The sequence below is a fragment of the Agelaius phoeniceus genome, chromosome 5, assembly GCF_051311805.1.
Source record: "Agelaius phoeniceus isolate bAgePho1 chromosome 5, bAgePho1.hap1, whole genome shotgun sequence".
Taxonomy (NCBI): Eukaryota; Metazoa; Chordata; class Aves; order Passeriformes; family Icteridae; genus Agelaius; species Agelaius phoeniceus.
Window position 1 is genome coordinate 21,211,642 of NC_135269.1, and position 18,183 is coordinate 21,229,824.

At 44.5% G+C, this 18,183-nt stretch overlaps 1 protein-coding gene across 6 annotated transcripts in view; it reads right to left on the minus strand.

Annotated features, from left to right (window-relative positions):
* The window catches only part of SYN3 (synapsin III), a 191,732-nt gene that overhangs the window by 152,979 nt on the left and 20,570 nt on the right, over positions 1-18,183 (minus strand). For all 6 annotated transcript variants that reach the window (XM_077178502.1, XM_077178503.1, XM_054631625.2 and 3 more), the window contains 2 exons: positions 13,515-14,014; positions 1,572-1,629 (listed from right to left, as the gene is read on the minus strand). In XM_077178502.1, the coding sequence (XP_077034617.1) occupies positions 1,572-1,629; positions 13,515-13,831 (375 nt within the window). In that variant the 5' untranslated portion in view covers positions 13,832-14,014. The remainder of the gene's footprint in view (positions 1-1,571; positions 1,630-13,514; positions 14,015-18,183) is intronic.

The window sequence follows — 18,183 nt, forward strand, 5'->3', positions numbered from 1 at the left end:
CAGAGTCTGAAGGAATCGGTGCCTCTCTCTTGACCTAACAATACACAAGAGGGGCCTTGACAATGCAGCCTCTGTGTTTCCCCGGAGAGATAGTGGTCCAGCTGGGAAAAGTCATCTTCCCTTCTTCTGAGGTCTGCAGGAGTCAAGAGCAGCTCCCCACCCACTAAATGGAGGCTGGGCTGCCTGATCTGAGTTGGCAGGGAGGGGAAAAGTGGAAATAGCCAGGATCCTTGTTTTCCATTCCTCAACTCTCCTACCCACTGGGGGCTTCATTCCCTTAGGCAATGCTATAGTCACTATGTGGGCATTTAATGAAAGTTGCAGGGGCACCAGGGAAATTGCATTATGGTCTTTGCTTGGAGCATTTGTTCCCTCATCTGGAACATGGGTATTCAGCCTATGTGAAGGATTTCAAGAGGTAAAATGGGAAAGCCTCCCTACAAGAGCCCGTGGGGACACGTGATAAGCTACTTTGTGATGGTGACAAGGGTCACAGCTTGATCCCCCAGAAAGGATCAGGAGTCCATTCCTGACCTTCTGCACTCACCAAACATTTGAAGGCAGTTCCTTTATAAGGACTTCAAGTGCAATAACATCTGAGGAGAAGGATTATGAGGGGAAAGGCAGAGACTGGAGGTTTGGGAAGGAATTAACAGGCCATTTTGAAGAGTACCAAGTCTAGCTTTGAAGCTGAACCCACCTTGAATGATGAAGAGGCTTGAAGGGAAAACCTAAATTATTTGGTTTCATGCTTCTAAGTGAGTAGCATGATTTGTAAATTTGTAAATTTTTCCAGTTCTCTTTTAGGATAATTGCTAAAGCTGACAACAAAATAAAGACTTTGATAAGGAAATGCCAGGAAGAATTATTCTTGCTAATACCACCCAGACTGACAAGTGTGATATCAATAGAAAAGAAAAATCTGTCCCAGACACAGTTTGATCAGAACATGTGTGCTCATGAACAGTCATAGACAACAGGACAGGACCCCTTTGAAAAGAAAAGAAACACCTTTTCAAGGGCAAGGGGGTCCTGAAAAAGTCTTCAAAAGCACTGCACTAATAATCTGTACACGCACACGATGCAGAATCAACAGCCTTATAAAAACAGAAATATCAGGTCATTCAAACAACATTCAGCAGCTTTCTTTACCCACCCAAACATTTTTATAGTCCTAATGAGTATAAAACAAGCATATGGTTCCTTCAGGACCACCTTCTTATCTCTACATCCCTCTCTTCTTATGCCTGCTTTCAAGTTGGGTGCGTGCAGATGATTATTATTAATAATAATTTCTCTTTTGGCAACAGCATCCAGTCTCAGTCCATATGGGACTTTTTTTGACAGACACTGCACCAACACACAGAGGAGGGGACAGACCCCAACATGAAGAGGTTTCAATTGAAATGAGTATTTGGTGACAAGGCTAACAGGGAAACAGAATGTGTCCAGTGCCCAGTGGAGCACATAAAAAAAAAAACAGGCTATGAGCCTCAATACTGTTCCTGGGACAGATTACCTCTCCCTAGCTGTGTCCACATTCCTTAGAGAGAAATTCACTTGGCACTGACCTGTTCCACTCGGATATCAAATTCTCCATTCACCTTCTTCCCCTGGAAATATTTGGCCCTGCAGAAGAAACAAGAGAGATAAACATAGTTAAATAAGATTTTGGGCTTTCATTACATACAGTTTTGCTTCTGCATTTCCCTTTTTTGATGAAGAATTTCTATCCGGGTCACAGCATGTTTTTCTAATTCCTATCTTCTTTTACCTTTCTGTTCTCCAGGAGAAACCTTCCAAGCCAGATGAAAACCACATTGGAAAGTTCCTTCAAGGCTTGTTACTTTTTCATTTAATTCTCAAACTGAAAACCAAATGTTCTCCTAATCTTTTCCAGGGAACAACTCTAATCAGTGATTCCTTGCTATATCTCATTTAATACTCAATCTTTACTCTGTAAAAGGAGAACAACATATGGCACAGCATTGGGAATTTCTTCTGATGTTGAGCAAGGAGCTTTATCATCACAGCTGAAGTACTTGTGAAGCCTGTTCTCATGCTCTCTCACTCCAGAGCTGCTTTCCACTTCTGTTCCTTTTTGCTGTTGATTTAGGGAAACTGTATCTGCATCTCTACAGGGTCACTGATGAAGGATCTCTTCTCCTGAACACAGAAACTGTGTTTGCTTTGGGGTTGAACACTGCTGTGAGAAGAACATACACCTTCCATCACCTCTGTTCCTATCTCCTCACACTATGCAGACAACAAAGCACTTCTAGTAGGTAATTCATGCAGGGGGAAGGCTGTCAGTAGTGCTGGAGAAGAAAACAGAGGAAAAGGACAGACAGTTTTAGATTTTTGTATTCATATTTATGCATAATGCCCCTTATATTGATTCATCAGTGGGGAAATTGCCAATATAAATTTCCCAGAGAATATTTCTCCCCAGTTCTTCCTCTCACCAAACAAGCTTGACAGAAGAAAATATGAATTTATTTTGTTCTCCTCCCCTATAAACTTTCAGAAGGCCATGTAGGCTCCAAAGGGCTCTTCTATTTGGAAAGCATTGAAAACAGTTTAGCCCTACAAGAGCTGTTTCCAGAGACAAAGTAACTCTGGGGTCTGTTTCCAATTGGCAAAGAAAGGACAGAATAAAGAAGTAAAGGAAAATGAGGGGAAGCCGGCTTTGCTCCCTATTTTATAGTATGAGAAAAAAAAAAAGAGCTGGCTTGCATTTTTACTATGTGTCTATTTGTTCCAATAAAAAAAAGAGAGACAGTAGGAAGGCAATTTTCCCCATGGCTGAATCACATCAGTTTATAGCTGCATGCTCCCCACCCCCAGAAATGTAATGTGTAAATAAAAAAGTTGTTTTGTCATTCTGGCTCAAAATGAAGTAAAAATTTTTCATTATAATCGAAAAATACATTAAAAATGGCAAAAGCCTTCTGCTTAATTCTAACAGGGACATCTGAATGCTGTATCACACTTCCCTTCCCAGACAGCCAATCCATCAGCCTGTAAGACTTCTGCATAGGTGAGGGACAATGTAGCAGCCAGGTGTAACCGAGACCAGGTGACTCAAAAAACCCCTGTTTGGTATAAAAAGCAGATCTCTGACAATTTTTCCTTTTTTTTTTTTTTTTTTTTTTTTTTAATTTATGAGCATTGCATGAAAAAAACAACTCAGCAGACATGCTAAGACATCATGCCTCTAACAATAAACAGGAACTCTAAATGCACTTAATAATTCTATTAAATTTCTGGAGGCATGGCTCAAGAGGGTCTGGCAACATTCCTCACTCCTAAACATTGGGGATATTGCTGGAACCAGTGACTTCTTAAAAACTGCAATAAGCTTTCAGAGGGCTCACAGGAACTGCTCTGAAATTTGAGGCGTGCTATTCCCTGGTACAAGTTTGTTTTTATTCCCAGCATGCTCATAATATATATTCCTTACCCACATTTATGGAACACACTTCCTCCCTCTATGGCCTCTCCTCTTTGTTGACCAGCTGGTTGCAAACTCCTTGGTGATGCTTTGCTTCAGCTTGTAATGAAGTGTGATTGACCACAGTCCTCAGCCTGGTTCAGAGGTATCAAAGGGGCTTCCACTGCCCGGTCCAGGAAATTAGCCTCCACACAAAACCATCTTTCTCCTCTCTGCAGTACTGGCTGGGCTTATGGGTGGTCACACAGAGGGTGCACCCAGCATTAGGAGTTGCTGGAGTGGTACAAGGGACCTCAGCTTAGACACTGTGTGACCTCTCTGTCCTATCCCTCTTTCCACACAGGTTGTCTCATCCAATGTCCCTAGAACTTTCCTTTAACAGTAAAATATATCACTTTCTTCCCAAAACAGTCCCCCAGGAAGCTTAACCTGCTCTGAATGTCTCTGAAGACTACAGGTGCTAAGCGATTTGCAGCCAAATATTTTGGCCCGCCCATCATTTTGACAAAGCCCAGGGTAAGAATAAAACATTTCTTACTGAAACATTTCTGAAATGGATGGAGTGATGTTTTCAATTCTCACCTGGGGTTTTGGAGCCCCTGGGCAGTAGAGGCTATCACAATGAAATGAAAAATGGCCTTAGTATCCTCCTGGAGCCTCTCAAATTTTAAGCAAGCTGGAATCATTGCCACTGCTGTGGAAGTATCTCTTGCAAGAGACTCTTTTGGTCAGTTCTGCACAATGTCTGAAATGGCTTGTGGTCCTCACAGTGGGCATGGGACAGAGGAAAGGAAGACCAAGCTCCTGTGGTGGGGATGCATGAGAAAGAGAGATGGATGTTTCTGGCAGACTCCTGGCTGCACAAGACATTTGTGGATGCTCTCTGCCGCAAAACCACCTGAGCAAGTCTCTTCCAGACCTCTGTCTAGGACCTGACTGCTGCAGCGTTATCTAGGCAGCTTATAGTGCAGCAGCAGAGGAGCTGTGCCCAGAAGACCAGTCCAAAAACTTTCTGGCAACCTTGAAAGTGTCCCCACTCACCTTCAGCTCCCAGTGATGAGAGGAGCAGTTCATGGCCCCAGGAGGGCTTAATGTCCCCAGCTTGGGACACTGGGCAAGCCACTGGCCACACAGACCCACCGCCTCTGCCAGGCAGTCAGCAGCACTGACCACTGCTTGGCTGGCCACCCCTTTATTTAAAGCATGGCAGATGTTCAGCTCAGCACAACACAGAGCTATAATTTGGGCAGGCAGGGTGCAGATGGGCTGGTGTGGTTGCTGTGATCTCAGTGAATTAACATGTAAACATGTTTTGACTGAAGAAAACTGCAGGGCCATGCTCAAGAGCAGTTCCTGGGTGGGATTTATAGAGCCAGGCAATCCATTTAAATGTGGCCCCATGCACTGAGAGGGAGGAAGGACTGTGATAAACAGACAAATGTCTGCCCTGGCTTGCAGGAAAGAAGCTTGCCTCAAACCCCTCTCTCTTTCTGATTAAGAAGCTGCATGCTCTGGAAAACAATGTATTTTATGGGTGCGAAGACATCAAACAGACTTAAGTTTTGCTTTCTGTCCCAGCTCTGACATGATTACAGGGACATAAGAAACCCAAAGCCTCTTCTTATGAAGTAATCTGGAAAGGATATAAGTTTATTTTGTAGAGATATTCTGTAAACCAGCCCCAGTCTGCCTCAATTACCATGGCTGGAGGAAGCATACACAACAATTTTCTGTCAGATATGGAGTGTACCTTTACCAGCAGTAGGGAATAATAAATGATCGTTTCACCCCCCATTACCTACCTCAGGCTAATTCACTGATTTTCAGATCTTCCTAGGAGAGACCTCAGTGGAACTGATACAGCAAATATTGGAATGCTGCCTTGGAAACTGGGAAGCCATTCTTCAGATGAACTAATAAGCTTGAGCCCAAATCCCCTGTGAAGTGAGTGAGCCCTGACTCACACCTCTATCGCTGTTCAACAGAGGCCTTGAGCTACAAACTCAAGAGCTGGCTTGTACCTTCACTCAGAAATGGGCTCTCCTCACTGAGAGCATGCAAAAGAAGGACGCTAGGATATTGTAATGACAAATTCCTCCAAATCCTCTGACTGAACTTGTGCCTCTGGATCAAGACACAACAAGCAGAGAAAGCCAAGCCAAACTTTGCATGGAAACCACTTATCTAGAGCAGGAAGCAGCCTTTCCTATGCTGTGGAGGGGCCAGAGCAAAACACAATGAAGAGAGAAATGCACAGGACTCTTGGGGAGAGGTGGGCAAGCAAGTGGGTGTAAGAAAGGGGAGGAATAGTAAGAAGAGACTCGGGTAAACAAACCAAAAAGCATCCATGGGTAAATTCTGGAATTATCTGAATTATTTCCCTGGCATCACATTACACATATTTCTCTTGGCCCTTGAGAAAATAAGGCATGTAATTTCTTTCTGAATAATCTAGGAAAAGGCGAGGGCAAAGCCCCCCGGTTTGGGTGTGGGGGTGCCCCAGGGAGGGTGGGGAGGTGGTGAGCCACTGTATAAAATCCCCATGTCAAAGGGCCTGGGGGCCCAAATGATGCACAAGGCACTCACTGTATGTCCACATTGTCTCCTTCATAAAAGGGGCTGAGACTGGGAAAAAGGAGGCAGTTTCCAGGATACTGGCCAGCAGCTGCTGGAATGCCCCGACCCCCCCAGCCCCTACACGCTATAAGGGCAGGGGAAGGAGGAGGAGTGCCCTTTTTTTTTTTTTCAAGGTTGAAAATAAGATTTTCCTTTAAGGAGCCAGCTCTCATATGGTCCACTACTTTTCCCCACTTCAGAAATTCCCAGCTGTACATAGTAAGAAATTTTGAGATGGTCAACTCCTGACTTCCCAGGGCACAGGGATGGGAAAAATCACTCCGTAAATGCTGAGGCCTGCAAATTGCTGGAGCTTTTGTCCACATCTACTTTGGCCCAGAGACCTTTATGCAGTGTTCAGCTGTGAGGTGGACTGGTTGGTAATTAATTCTTATTCTCCAAGAGTACCTTGGGGCAAGAGATGAGGGTGTCAGAATGCTGAATAAGAGTGATGGATGTGTGCTTTGACACCTCAGAAAACAAGGTTTGAATTAAAAGTTAGATGGACCAGAGGCAAGGGCAGAAAGAAAGAAAAGGTACATACTGAGAGGGAAGGACCAGTGAGTAAATCTCAGGTTTGTGGTGGGTCAAAGGTAACCCTAAATACACTGCTACTTTGCCAGGAGCTCCATAGAAGTTTCAGCTCCATCCCTGGGGTACAGCAGTGCTGTGACCAGCCCTGCCTCTCCCTCGGGCAAGATCACTTTGCTCTTGGTGCTGTCACCACCTGCCTTGCTGAGGCCACCGAAGCCAGCCAGCTCCGCAGTGCTGCAGGTGTGTCCTCGGATGGGCTCTGGGAACAGACTTCTTTTGTTGCCTTCTGGGAAGAACCACAAACCCAGCCCACTCTGGTTACTGTGAAACCACCCCCGAAACATTATTAGTTATGGGATCACATCAAGGGAAGGAATGCCTCACCCGAAGGGGGTTGTGTTGGGCTCTGATGGCAGGACGGATTAGGGTTTTTTTGGATAAAGGAAGTCCTCCTGGTGAGGTCCTTGATGAGATCTGAGGTCCCACCCTACAGGGCTGGGAGGATTTTCTTGGCTTGAATGCAGATGGCAAGAGAAGCGTTGGGGCAGCAATGGAGAAGTGTTTTTAAAATCTTCCTTTGTGAGTCCTCCCTTTCTGAAGGCCTGTTTTCCGGGAGACCTGGCTTGGCAAGCCACCAGCACTTTAACCATTGCAGACACAACCATTCAGGCCACTTGTCCTATTCAAGGAATTGTGGAGTCCCACACAATAGTGGCCTCCCAGCATCTTCCTGTGCCACCTCCTGCTCATCAAACAGGGGTAATCAAAGCCATCCCCCACCAAGAGAAGAAGCACTAGTTAGTGCAGCACTATTGCTTTTGGGCACAGCCTTTTGTGCTTCTCTGAGCTGTCAGAATAGGAAGGACACTTTGCTGTAGGTCTGGTCCCCCACCCAGGCTGTGCTGTGGTCACATTCCTCCTGCCCACAAAGAGCTGGGGGTGGGAGGCTGGGGGGTGGAGGTGGGGTACTGCATGAAGTACAGCATGAGGCAGCAATTTGATTTTTGTGTATTATCAAAATAGTGCATTGCTGGAACATTTCCAAGTTGCTAAATCTAAATACTATGGCCTGGAGCTGTTTGCAAGGGGTATCAATTATTGTTGAGGATCTTGCAATTTTTTTCCAGCCTACTTCAGTTCTCCTTGAATTTGAGGAGCAGTAGAACTGGCCTAACTTGGACCAGTCCTGGGGCAGGGCTGTGGATTTTCAGGCAGAAGAAATCTGGCTCACAAACCTTGAGAAATGTATCTGAGGTTTGGGTTTGTTGGATGTTTTTTTTTATATGTACAGGACTAGGCAGGACATTCTGAGGTTAAATTCTATGCATTTATAGGAACTCTGGTAAAGTAATTAAGGACCCAGATTTGACTTGCATTAGCATAGTTATAGCCTGATGGGGAATGTTTTCCATATTCCTTGTGTCTATTTTTGTAATGATACTAATCCTTTACATTTCTGTATCAACTTTCATTTAGGGGGACTAGATCCCAAGACACTTTACATATGCAGGACAAAAATACAGACAGACATGACGGTGCTATACCTAAAACAGATTGAAAAGTGATGTGATAAATGCAATTTCTTGAAAAATTTTGACAGTCTTGTCTCCTTTTCACCCTTTCTGTATGCTAGGGAATACAGAAACTCTCCATGCTGCTCCCAGGCATGCATATGTGCACAAACACACACACTCATTTAACACAAACTTGTCTCCACTTTCTGCTTTCCACTTCTCCAAAAGTGGAATTTGGCAGGAAGCATAGGGAAAAAATATTTGGTCCTGGGTAGACAAAGCTAAATGATGAAAATTTAAGGGCTTTTAAACCAGACTTGTGAAAACGTGAATTTTATGTCTAAGTTTTTTCAAATTACTGCTACATTGTTGCACAGAACTTGTGAAACATTAAAAGTTCACCACTGTGTAAAAAAAACTTATTCATAATAATCTATTGTCAGTGACCATCATGTTAGATGATTTGGGACTTTCTTACCAGGAAATATAGACAAAAGTTTGAAATTTTACCGGCAAATTCCTAAGTTCAAGCTTAAACTCCAAAACTTCTCATTATGCTTAAATGAGTTAGGTCCACTAACTCATTTACCATGACTCATAAACCATTATGTTTAAATGAGTTAGGAATACTCCTCTTAATAGGAGGCTTAGTATATCACCTTCAGCCTACTGAAAGCATGAAATGACTCATGACACTTACTGAATATTTTTAAAAGGAATTCCTTGAAAAAAGCAGGAACTCCGATGTTACCAAAATTCAGTATTAGACTGTTATTATTCACAATCAAATTTTTAGGCAAATGACATATTTAGAGCTCAATATTTTTATGTTTCAGAAGGAAAAATTATTTTCTTTTTAAAAAAAGTTGATTATTTCCTTTGACCAGTATAAAACAATAATCCTGTCCAATCAGTCCATAATTAGACCTGAATCATGACATTATTGCTATACAAAGAACCATTTCAAATGTTTTAAGAGGATTTAATTCAGTGCTAATCACAGTTTCTCTCTTTCTTGATCTTAAAATTTTTGGAGACAGTATGTTCAGGCAGATTTGGCTGCAAATTAAAGAGGAGATAAAACAATGCAATTTTTATATCCTCTGTGACTCATTTTTTGGTGAAGTATTTCACAATACTCATGTATATAATACTCACAATACTCAACTGCTGCACTTGTATTTTGGACAAGGCAGCAAACACAGCACTGTGAGCTCTGGAAACAGCCTGAAATGTGGACAAAACACACCAATGGCTTTGAAAAGCCACATGAGCTGTTTCACAAATGTAACTTAGATATCCAGCAAACGCAAAAAGAACAACTTTGTTATGCTGTCTGGTCCAGAAAGCAATGCTTTTAGCATGTGTGGCTAATAGGAGCCTTAGCTGTGCTTGATCACTTCCCCCATAAGCTGTTTAAACATGAGGCATTAGGCTGGAAAGCTGAGCATTTTCACAGAGGATGGGGGTTAATAATTCACAGTGCAAAATCCTGTTTGATCTGCTGAGAAATTCAATCCAGCTAGAGCATAATTTTGTTCAATAGCATGGTGGGCAAGGAGGTTGCCAGAGGTGGGATGCTTCCCTGCTGGCTGAGGTCAGGCTGCTGGAGGTGGCCCATGTGCCAGCACCTGGAGTTCTGCTGTCTCCCTTCCTCATGGTCTGCTCCCTTTTGCTGTGTGTTTAACACACGCACGTGTATTCATGTCTGAGCTCCATTTTCTCTGGCAGCTGCTGTAGGTGAGCTGTGGATGCGTCTTTGGAAGTCTCCCAAGGCACAGATACTCCAAGCCCACCAGAAGGAGCCTCATTCTCCAGGTGGAGGCTCCCCAGCTGAGAAATGTGCCAATAATGAGAGCAGAGAAGCTGAGCTTTTCCCTGGTGTGTTGATGCACAGGTACACTCACTGCTGTGCGTGCCTCTGAGGGCTGCCTGTCAAAGCCAGGAGCACAAGGGAGCTCTATAGGTAGGATTTTCCTCTCGTGCCCATCCCACACATGGCAATTCACTGCGTGCTTCCTTGCAATGCCTAGAGCTATGCCTTTCAGGAGAATGGAAAATTTGTCAAAATGTTGCCACTTTAACAGAAAGCTGGGTGAGTTCCCTTGTTCTTAATAGAATGTACCTTTCTTTTACTGCTACTAATGCAGAAAGCAGCTGATCATATTTTGTGGGACTCACATTGTTTTTATAGTACTTTGCCTCTGGAATAAACCAGAGCATATTGCATGTCAAGAACAGCAAGGATTTTATGGTGTAAGACAGGCCATGGATTTCCATGGATGCTCTTTCTTTCCTTCAAACCTCTGAGAGAAATTGAGTGCTACACTGTGCCATCAGAGACATAGGAGCTCCTCACAAATAGAAAGGATTGTCATTTGTCTTTTTAAAGTGCATTTAACATGCACTTGCCTATTTGGGTTGTTAAAGCATTTTGTCAAGCAATTGTGCAACACCTCATCCTAACCCACAACTGCAGCCCTTTGCTGTAATACAAACAGTGATGATAAATTAATGTCTGGCTTGGCAATATCGCCACAGTCTCCAATTCTGAGAAAGTGTTTTCATTTAGAGAAGAGAAATCAAATGGCAGATTCCACTGTCTCTCACCCTTCCTGTCTGTGAACAAGCTGGTCCTTGTTTGTAAACCCTGTGTAACTTGCTCTGGGGGAGGAGGCATTGTGGAAGCCCCTCACTCTTGTAAAAAGGGCAGCACATCAGTAGTTATTTCTTGGGGATTTTTTTAGTTAGCTATTTCAAAAGGAGAAGGAAAGAGTTTCTTGAAAACCAAATACAAAGGTTTCACAAGTAGAAAGAGCAGAGCAGGCAGAGGTGAAATGCATTACAAACATGATGCTCTTTCCAAACCCAGAATCAACAGCATTGAAGAAACAATGTGCTGTTGTTCACCTTCCAAAGTCTGGAACTGTTTCTTTACATGATGCAGAGGGGATAGTCAGAATCCCTGGATAATCAGCTTTGTCAGCTGGGCTCTCACAAGGTAAACAGCTTCCTGAGACTGCTCAGCCTGAACTCACATAACACCCTGGCTGAGACCAAGAAGGTGACTGGTGTTGCTTAGAAGTACCTTACCAAAAATAAACATCCACGGAGCCATGGAGTCACTGCTCTTCAGTGCTGCTCTCAGGGGCTCACTGAGTTTCCTGAAGACACAAAATCAACCAGGAGGAAGCACTCGTGGCCCACTGGAATGGTTGCATTGCTATGCTCTCTCAGAAAGGACCGGACTTTAAACTGGGGAAGTTTCTAGGCATGTATTTCTGTCCATGCTACAAAGAGCCATGGCAGGCAAGGGTTAGTAATGTTCTTTCCTTGTTTTTCATGTCATACATACATCAGGGTATGATCATGAATTCATACACTAATTTTGTTCAGTGTCCTCACAGCCTTAGAGAAAGCAAAGGCAGGGAGCCTTTGCAAGCAGCATTTGATACCTGCAGACTTGTGGGTTGAGTGAGAGAGCTGGGATAAGTGAAAGGGATATCCCATCATTCCTAGAAATGTCTAAGTTATAGACAGCAGAGGGATAGCCAAGACAGCAGGATGTGAGGAGTGCTTAGAGGAGTGGAGGAGTGAGGACAGCATGGTAGCCTTGCTTAAAGGAAGGTATACTTCCTTTTTATATATCCCAGCTGTTGCTCCCTCAGCAAGCTCAGCTCACAGACCACAAAGTCTGCATGACAGAACAGCAGCTGGGCTATATAGAGGCAGGAATTCAAATGAAGTGTGTATATTTTAAAACATGAAAACCCTGAAGCAGGGTCCAACCCCTCCTTGTCTTTTGCCCTGCCCTGACTACCCCAGCACCATTAATCTCAAGGAAAAACTAGACTGGCCTTTGAGCTAGGGCTTTCCTCTCTGATTACAGTGTTTGGACTACACAGTGCTGGCTTAGCCCCAGATGCTGGAGCATCAAAAGCACGCCCATTCCCAGACGGAGGATGCTGTGTTAAGGGACTGCCACCTGGCAGCATCTCCAAGGAACTGCAAAAACACTTCGCAAAACCTTGAAGAGGTTAGTGAGCATCAACCTGCAGGAGACTCGTGGTGCACCCAGGAAAGAGAGATCAGGTCTGATTGAGCCAGACTGATGTTGCTGACTGATGCAGCTGGCATTGAGGGGCTGCTGCTGTGATGAAAGACACTAGGCCAGGGAAACTTTCATGGTGACAACCTTATCAGGGACTTTCCCACTCACTGAAGAAGTTGTTCCTCCTTTGAGAAAAATCCCACTGTTTTGCCTCTCTTAAGTTGGCTGAAGATGCCTAGCCTAGATGTACTCAGTCATGGTCTCTTTTTAGGTAAGAGCTAAGCTTTTGATTAGTGAAGATACATGTGAAAAGGTAGGTCTCACCTTGTCCCTATTCTTCTAGTTAAAAAGAGAAGAACAAACGTGACAACTGTACTGAAGAGTGGTGTGGGATGAACAGAAAAATAAAATAATCTCTCTTGATCAAGACCCAATAACCCAACCTTCACTTTGAAGTCTTCAATACTGCCCTCTTACCTGGGCTACTCTTTCCTTCTTTTATTTTGCGACAAGCTGGCAGATGAAACAAGAGCATCTTTTCAACATATTCTCTGGATATTTCCCCCAGATAAGACTCTCAGACAAGTTGCCTAAAGCTTTCTAAACCAGTTGAATTTGAAAAGGAGCATGCAAAAGGCAGTAAGTAATTTCTGTAACATTTCAGAAGACTTCAAATGGGAACACTTTGGAAAGTTTACTGTGCTACCCAACATCATAGGAAACAAACTTCCAAACTTTTTTTTGTAAAGAGACCTGCATGAACTAGACAAATTTGAGGCTTAGCTGAGCCTGAGATCCTTTTGCCAATGCACATTGCTATGCTTAGCATGCGAAGGGCCCTTGACAGGTAGTACAATGCTTGGTTATCTTTTCATAATTCATGTATAAATTTGCATACAGAGAAAAGCTCAAGAGAGATTGAGAGCTGAAGAGATTAAGTCACTTTTTAGAGTCAGCACAGTGGATTAAGGTCCTGAATGACATCATTAACACACCTTCAGCTGTGACCTCGTAGGATCATTGCTATCTGTGACATCTTAGCTAAACATGCTGAGCCAAGAATGCCCTATGCGTGTTCGTATATTAAGGCCATGAAGAAGTTGATCAGTAAATACCAAATGATCATTTTTTACCAAGAAAGTTATGAAAAATCCCACTCTGCCATTCACACAAGTTGTCTGACAGACACCAACTGAGGGCCAGACCTTCTTACCCAGATGTGAAAGCATCTGTGCACCCCCTGCAGATTATCTGTGATTCCCTGAGAATTCTCATGGATTCATGAGAATCCATGATTCCCTCCAGCTCCCTGGAGCTGAATTAGTGGGGGATCAGGGTGACTCACCAGTCTGTGTGCGCGTCATCGATCACCAGGAGGATCTTGGGTTTCTGTGCCGCGGGGGGCGCGGGCCCGGCCGAGTGGTCCATCAGTCCTGCAGCCGCCTGCGTGGTTTGCTTCATGGCGCTGGAGATGGAGCTGAAGATGCTGCTGCCGGTGGAGGAGGAGTGCGAGGGCTGGGGCGGCTGCAGGTGCTTTCTCTCCGTGGCAGGAGACACCGGGGAGCTCGTGGAGCTGTCGGGACGCTGCAAGTCCATCATGTAGCCATTGGGCAGGTTTGCCACGAAGCTGCTGTCTGAGAGACGCCGCCGGAGGAAATTCATCGTTACAGTGCTGTGGGAAAACTTCCTCAGAGAGAGCAAGGCTGAATAGTGCTGTTACCAGTCCTGGAGGATGCCTCTGTGGCCGTGTGGGTACTTCTTTAAAGTCCAGGCAGGCAGGCTTTACCCCTTGAAACTGTGCTGGAGATCTATGCCTAATTTTGTCAGCTATATTTTCCTTCTCTCCTGTGGGAAGAGAATCAAAGACATATATGTGAGATACATACTGTGAGACTGAGTTAAATAACTTCCTTTTGGTGTCTTAGGTACCTTAATCAACAGAAGAAAGGACTGCTGGTTGCTATGTAGTATTCCACACTGCTACAGTCAAACAATTAGGACAAAATATGTGTCACCATTGTAATCCCCAAACGTTTTCTGGTCTGTAGAGACCAGCCTGCACTAGCTTAGGGCTAACAATTCTATCACTGTGGACAAAGAAAAGATTACTCTGATGATAAATGTTAATTTTAAAATGAGAGGCACCTTATTTCTAGTATCTTGTGTGTTGAAAATTGCAGAATAACAAGCAAATAATCCAAATGGTTAAAAAGTTGTATCATCTTTGGTAGGCTTCTGAGCAAGGTTTTGAATGTAAGGAACAAATGTCCAAAATTCAAATAGGATGTAAATAAAAAATAGCAGAATAATTCCCATATACATTTTGATCAAGTTCAGCGACAGAAATTACACTTTTTTGCCCCTCCTCCTCTCTGCACTCAAACTCTGAGACAGGTCCTTGCTGGTGGTTGTTTGGTAGATACTAGCAAGCCATCTGATTTAAGACATTCACTTGGAGGAATTTTGCAGGTACTCAAAACTAGAAACTTGGCTGTCTAATCTTCACACAGTTTTTTTCCTCTCTCATTGGTGTTTTTGGTTTGTTTGTTTTGTTTTAATGGGAATTTATTCTGCTCTTCTCTTCAAATGAGAAAACTAACATGGTGAAATATAAGTACTTGACTCCTCTCCCTTGACCATGGTATGATGACTTTGTTTTTACTCAGAATACTAAGTATTTCAGCGATTAAATAATCTCACAATTTAAAAAATATTTCACCTCTAGGCACACCCCAGAAGACAGACTTCCACAGTAATTCCCTGAGAAATTTTTATCTGCTAAGACAGCCTTTGAGTCCTGGTTGGTGAGATTTAGGGGAAAAACAACAAAAAATTATTACTGGTAAAACACATGCATTTTCTGAGACATACATATTTGCAGCAATAAAAATGAGTGTTACCTCATACATCAAGTGAGATGAGTCTCATGCATCCATGGTATCATTGTTTAAATTATGCCTAACTCCCTTCAGGTCTCTTTGAATGACCCCCTGCAAATACTGGAGCTCCTTGCCTTCACCTGGTTTGGTGTCCCTTACTGCTCACCCTCCTGTCCCAAATTCTAATTGCCTCCTGATGGCAGAAAATTGTCTTTCCCCAGTTGTCCAAGAGGACGAATTGTGAATGTCTCTCCTGGAGCTGTGGGTGAGAGCTCATGGAGCAACCAAACAGCTTTCTAAAAGTAAGCTCTCATTTATTTTCACCTACAGGGATTTACAAAGCTTTGCAGACCAAAGAGTCAGACCTGTCCTTGTCCACATTGGTCATAGCCCCCAGACCCTTAGAGAGGCTCAGATGAGCCTACCTGGAAGTAAGCAAGCTACAAAAAGCCCCTTGGCAGGTCCCCAAATCTCAATGTCCATTGCCCCCCTGACTCTGCGGGCATAGGATCCATCCAGAGCAGAGGGCTCCCTACTGGAGCTGCTGACCCTGGCTGATTAGAATAATTTTTCTTTTGATTTCTAAGCCCTGGCAGTGCAAGTCCTCTGGCTTTGCTGGAGCCTGGAGGTAGTCTTTTCCCAGGGAATGGCTCAGGAAATCTTTAATGACTTCCTGCCACATTCACAGTCGATAATGTATCTCGGGGTATTGTGCTGACTTCCCGCCTGGTCCTGGTGCCCCCGGTGACTGCACAACATCAGCAGACACACACCAGGGAGCATTTCAGTAGCACTGCCTGCAGCAATTGCTCCAAAAAGCAGGTAATGGAGAGCACTCATGAATTGTGAGCTAGCTACTCACCCCATATATACACCCACACAATACTTGCCCTGCTGCAGGAATGGTGAGTGCCAGCACTGAGCCATCCACTGTTACCTGTCCAGGATGATGGGGGTCGAACAGCCTACAGAAGCTTTGGGGGATTTATATGCCACAGACTGGGTAAAAATGTGTTATGCTGTCCTCTGCTCAGGAACCTGTGTTTTCTCCTTGCATAACACAAAGAAGAAAAATCCCCTCCCCTCAGTGACAATTCATTCAGGAGAAGATGTAGTCCTGGTTAAAGAGGAGTATCCCAGAGATCTGCCCACTGTCAGAAGGGCTCCAAATGAGTACCCCATTGCTGTGTACAGCTATTAGGCATGCTTTCTTCTAGGGCCTTGGTGTTAACTGGCAAGACATGGGGCATACATTTGATACTGCTCTTGGGAGAAGCACTTGCAGCACAAGATTCCTGCTCTTTGCATGACTTGCACATCACAGAGCTGCTGGTTCCTGCTGTGGCAGCTCTCAGCCACGGGAGGGAACCTGCCCCCAGCCATACAGGCTGGACAAGGTTCTTGTCACAAGCCAGTATCCTTGGGACAGGGTCCATATTGACTTCCATTTTTGTCAAGGTGCTTCTTCCTCTCTGCCAGGTTTTTGCATAGCTGCTTCCTCCCCTGAGAGATTTACACTGTCCAAATGAACATGGATAACTTGCAAAGTATCAGCAAGTAAATAAGTGGGCAAATGTCTCTGCTGGGCCCTGCAGTGAGGGAAGAACAGCATGGAGGCCCATGACCTAGGGTGTCCCAAGACTGTGTAGGGCCAGAGTATTCCATGAGGTGCATGGAAGGCACACAATTTTCCTCTGCAATGGGACTTCACAAATTGTGCTCAGTGCTTGCACTAAACAATTTATCATACTTAGTGCAAGGCTATGACCACTCTGCTCCTGGCCCCTTTTAAACAGGAATGTTTGCAGTGACCTGTCATTTTTTTCCACCAGGGGTTTTGTAGTGGGAGCTGTTGCTGGAAATGCTGGGAGCTGGCAAAATTCTCTTGTCTAGAGAGTTTGGGACATTGCACTTAGTCTGGCCTTTCCCTGTACTGGTTGGCACAGCCTCCACTATCTGCTAAGACTGGGCTGCATGCTGTTGGCTTGGGGAGGAAGGAGAGGAAACCTAAGCTCTGATGTCACAGGGAAATCTCCGTCTGGCAAAGCACACAGAGGTTAAAATCAATGGATGACACTGCAGCAGAGAGCAACGCATGGCTCCACTCTGGGGTTCCTCAACTTTGGGCATCTCGGAGTGATGGTCCTCCTCTCATTACATACATTTTCCTAATGATCTGGCTAATGTAATTGAAAAAGTTTGTTGTTGTTTTTGGTTTTGTTTTTGTGGGTTTTTTTTTTAAGGCTTCACTGTATCGATTTGTCAATTGCCATTAGCGCCACCACAGAGATCTTCTCTGCAATGGGAGCAGCGCAAACTGCCAGGAGCTTTTCTGCCAGCAGTTTACATCGCTTTGATTGCTGGAAAGCCTCATAGTCTGCTTTTGCATCACTCACACTTACTGTTATTTAACTTTCAGAAGTAGGTGTTTTCATACAGGCACAGGCTGAGTAGGTTAGGACCTCATTTTCCTATGGCTTGAAACTCTCTGTGGACTTCCTGAGGGCTCAGCCTGTCAGGCCAAATCTGGCTCTGTTGCTCTTATGCAGCACAACATCCACCCAGTGCACACACAGATCTTACCCTGGCAAGTGAGCAGGGCTGCAATTTTAACAAATGCAGGAGCCTACACCTCCATCAGAAGCAAGACAGATCTGCTGAGTGTTTTTTGTCACTCCAGAGCCACAGGCAGGAGAGCTGCTGGCTCTACACCATCAAGTCATACGTTCCCTGTGTACACCAGTCTCCGTATGGCTCACACGGAGACACATCACCTACTTTATGCTGTGCCAGGCACAAACTTGCCTGCAGGAAGGGAGCTCCCTGCACAGCTGCAAATACAGCCCATGGGCTGCTTCCAGACCAAGCAACAGCTCCTGTGGAGTTCCTCAAGTTGCAAGACAAGCAGCTGCTTCTCACCAAGCAGGAGTCATCTGCTGCTGAGTTGAAACAGCTGCTCCTGAAATCTAGCTGGGAAAACAGCATCTGGGCCATGGAGCTGCAGGCTGGGGATCTGCTCTATACTTCAGGGTGGGGAAATAATAACTGAGGCACAGGAGAATGAGTGAGTCCTGAGGAAAGAGAGCAGGCAAGAGAGACAGGGAGAGGAGCAGGAGGATGAGAAGGCACTAGCAG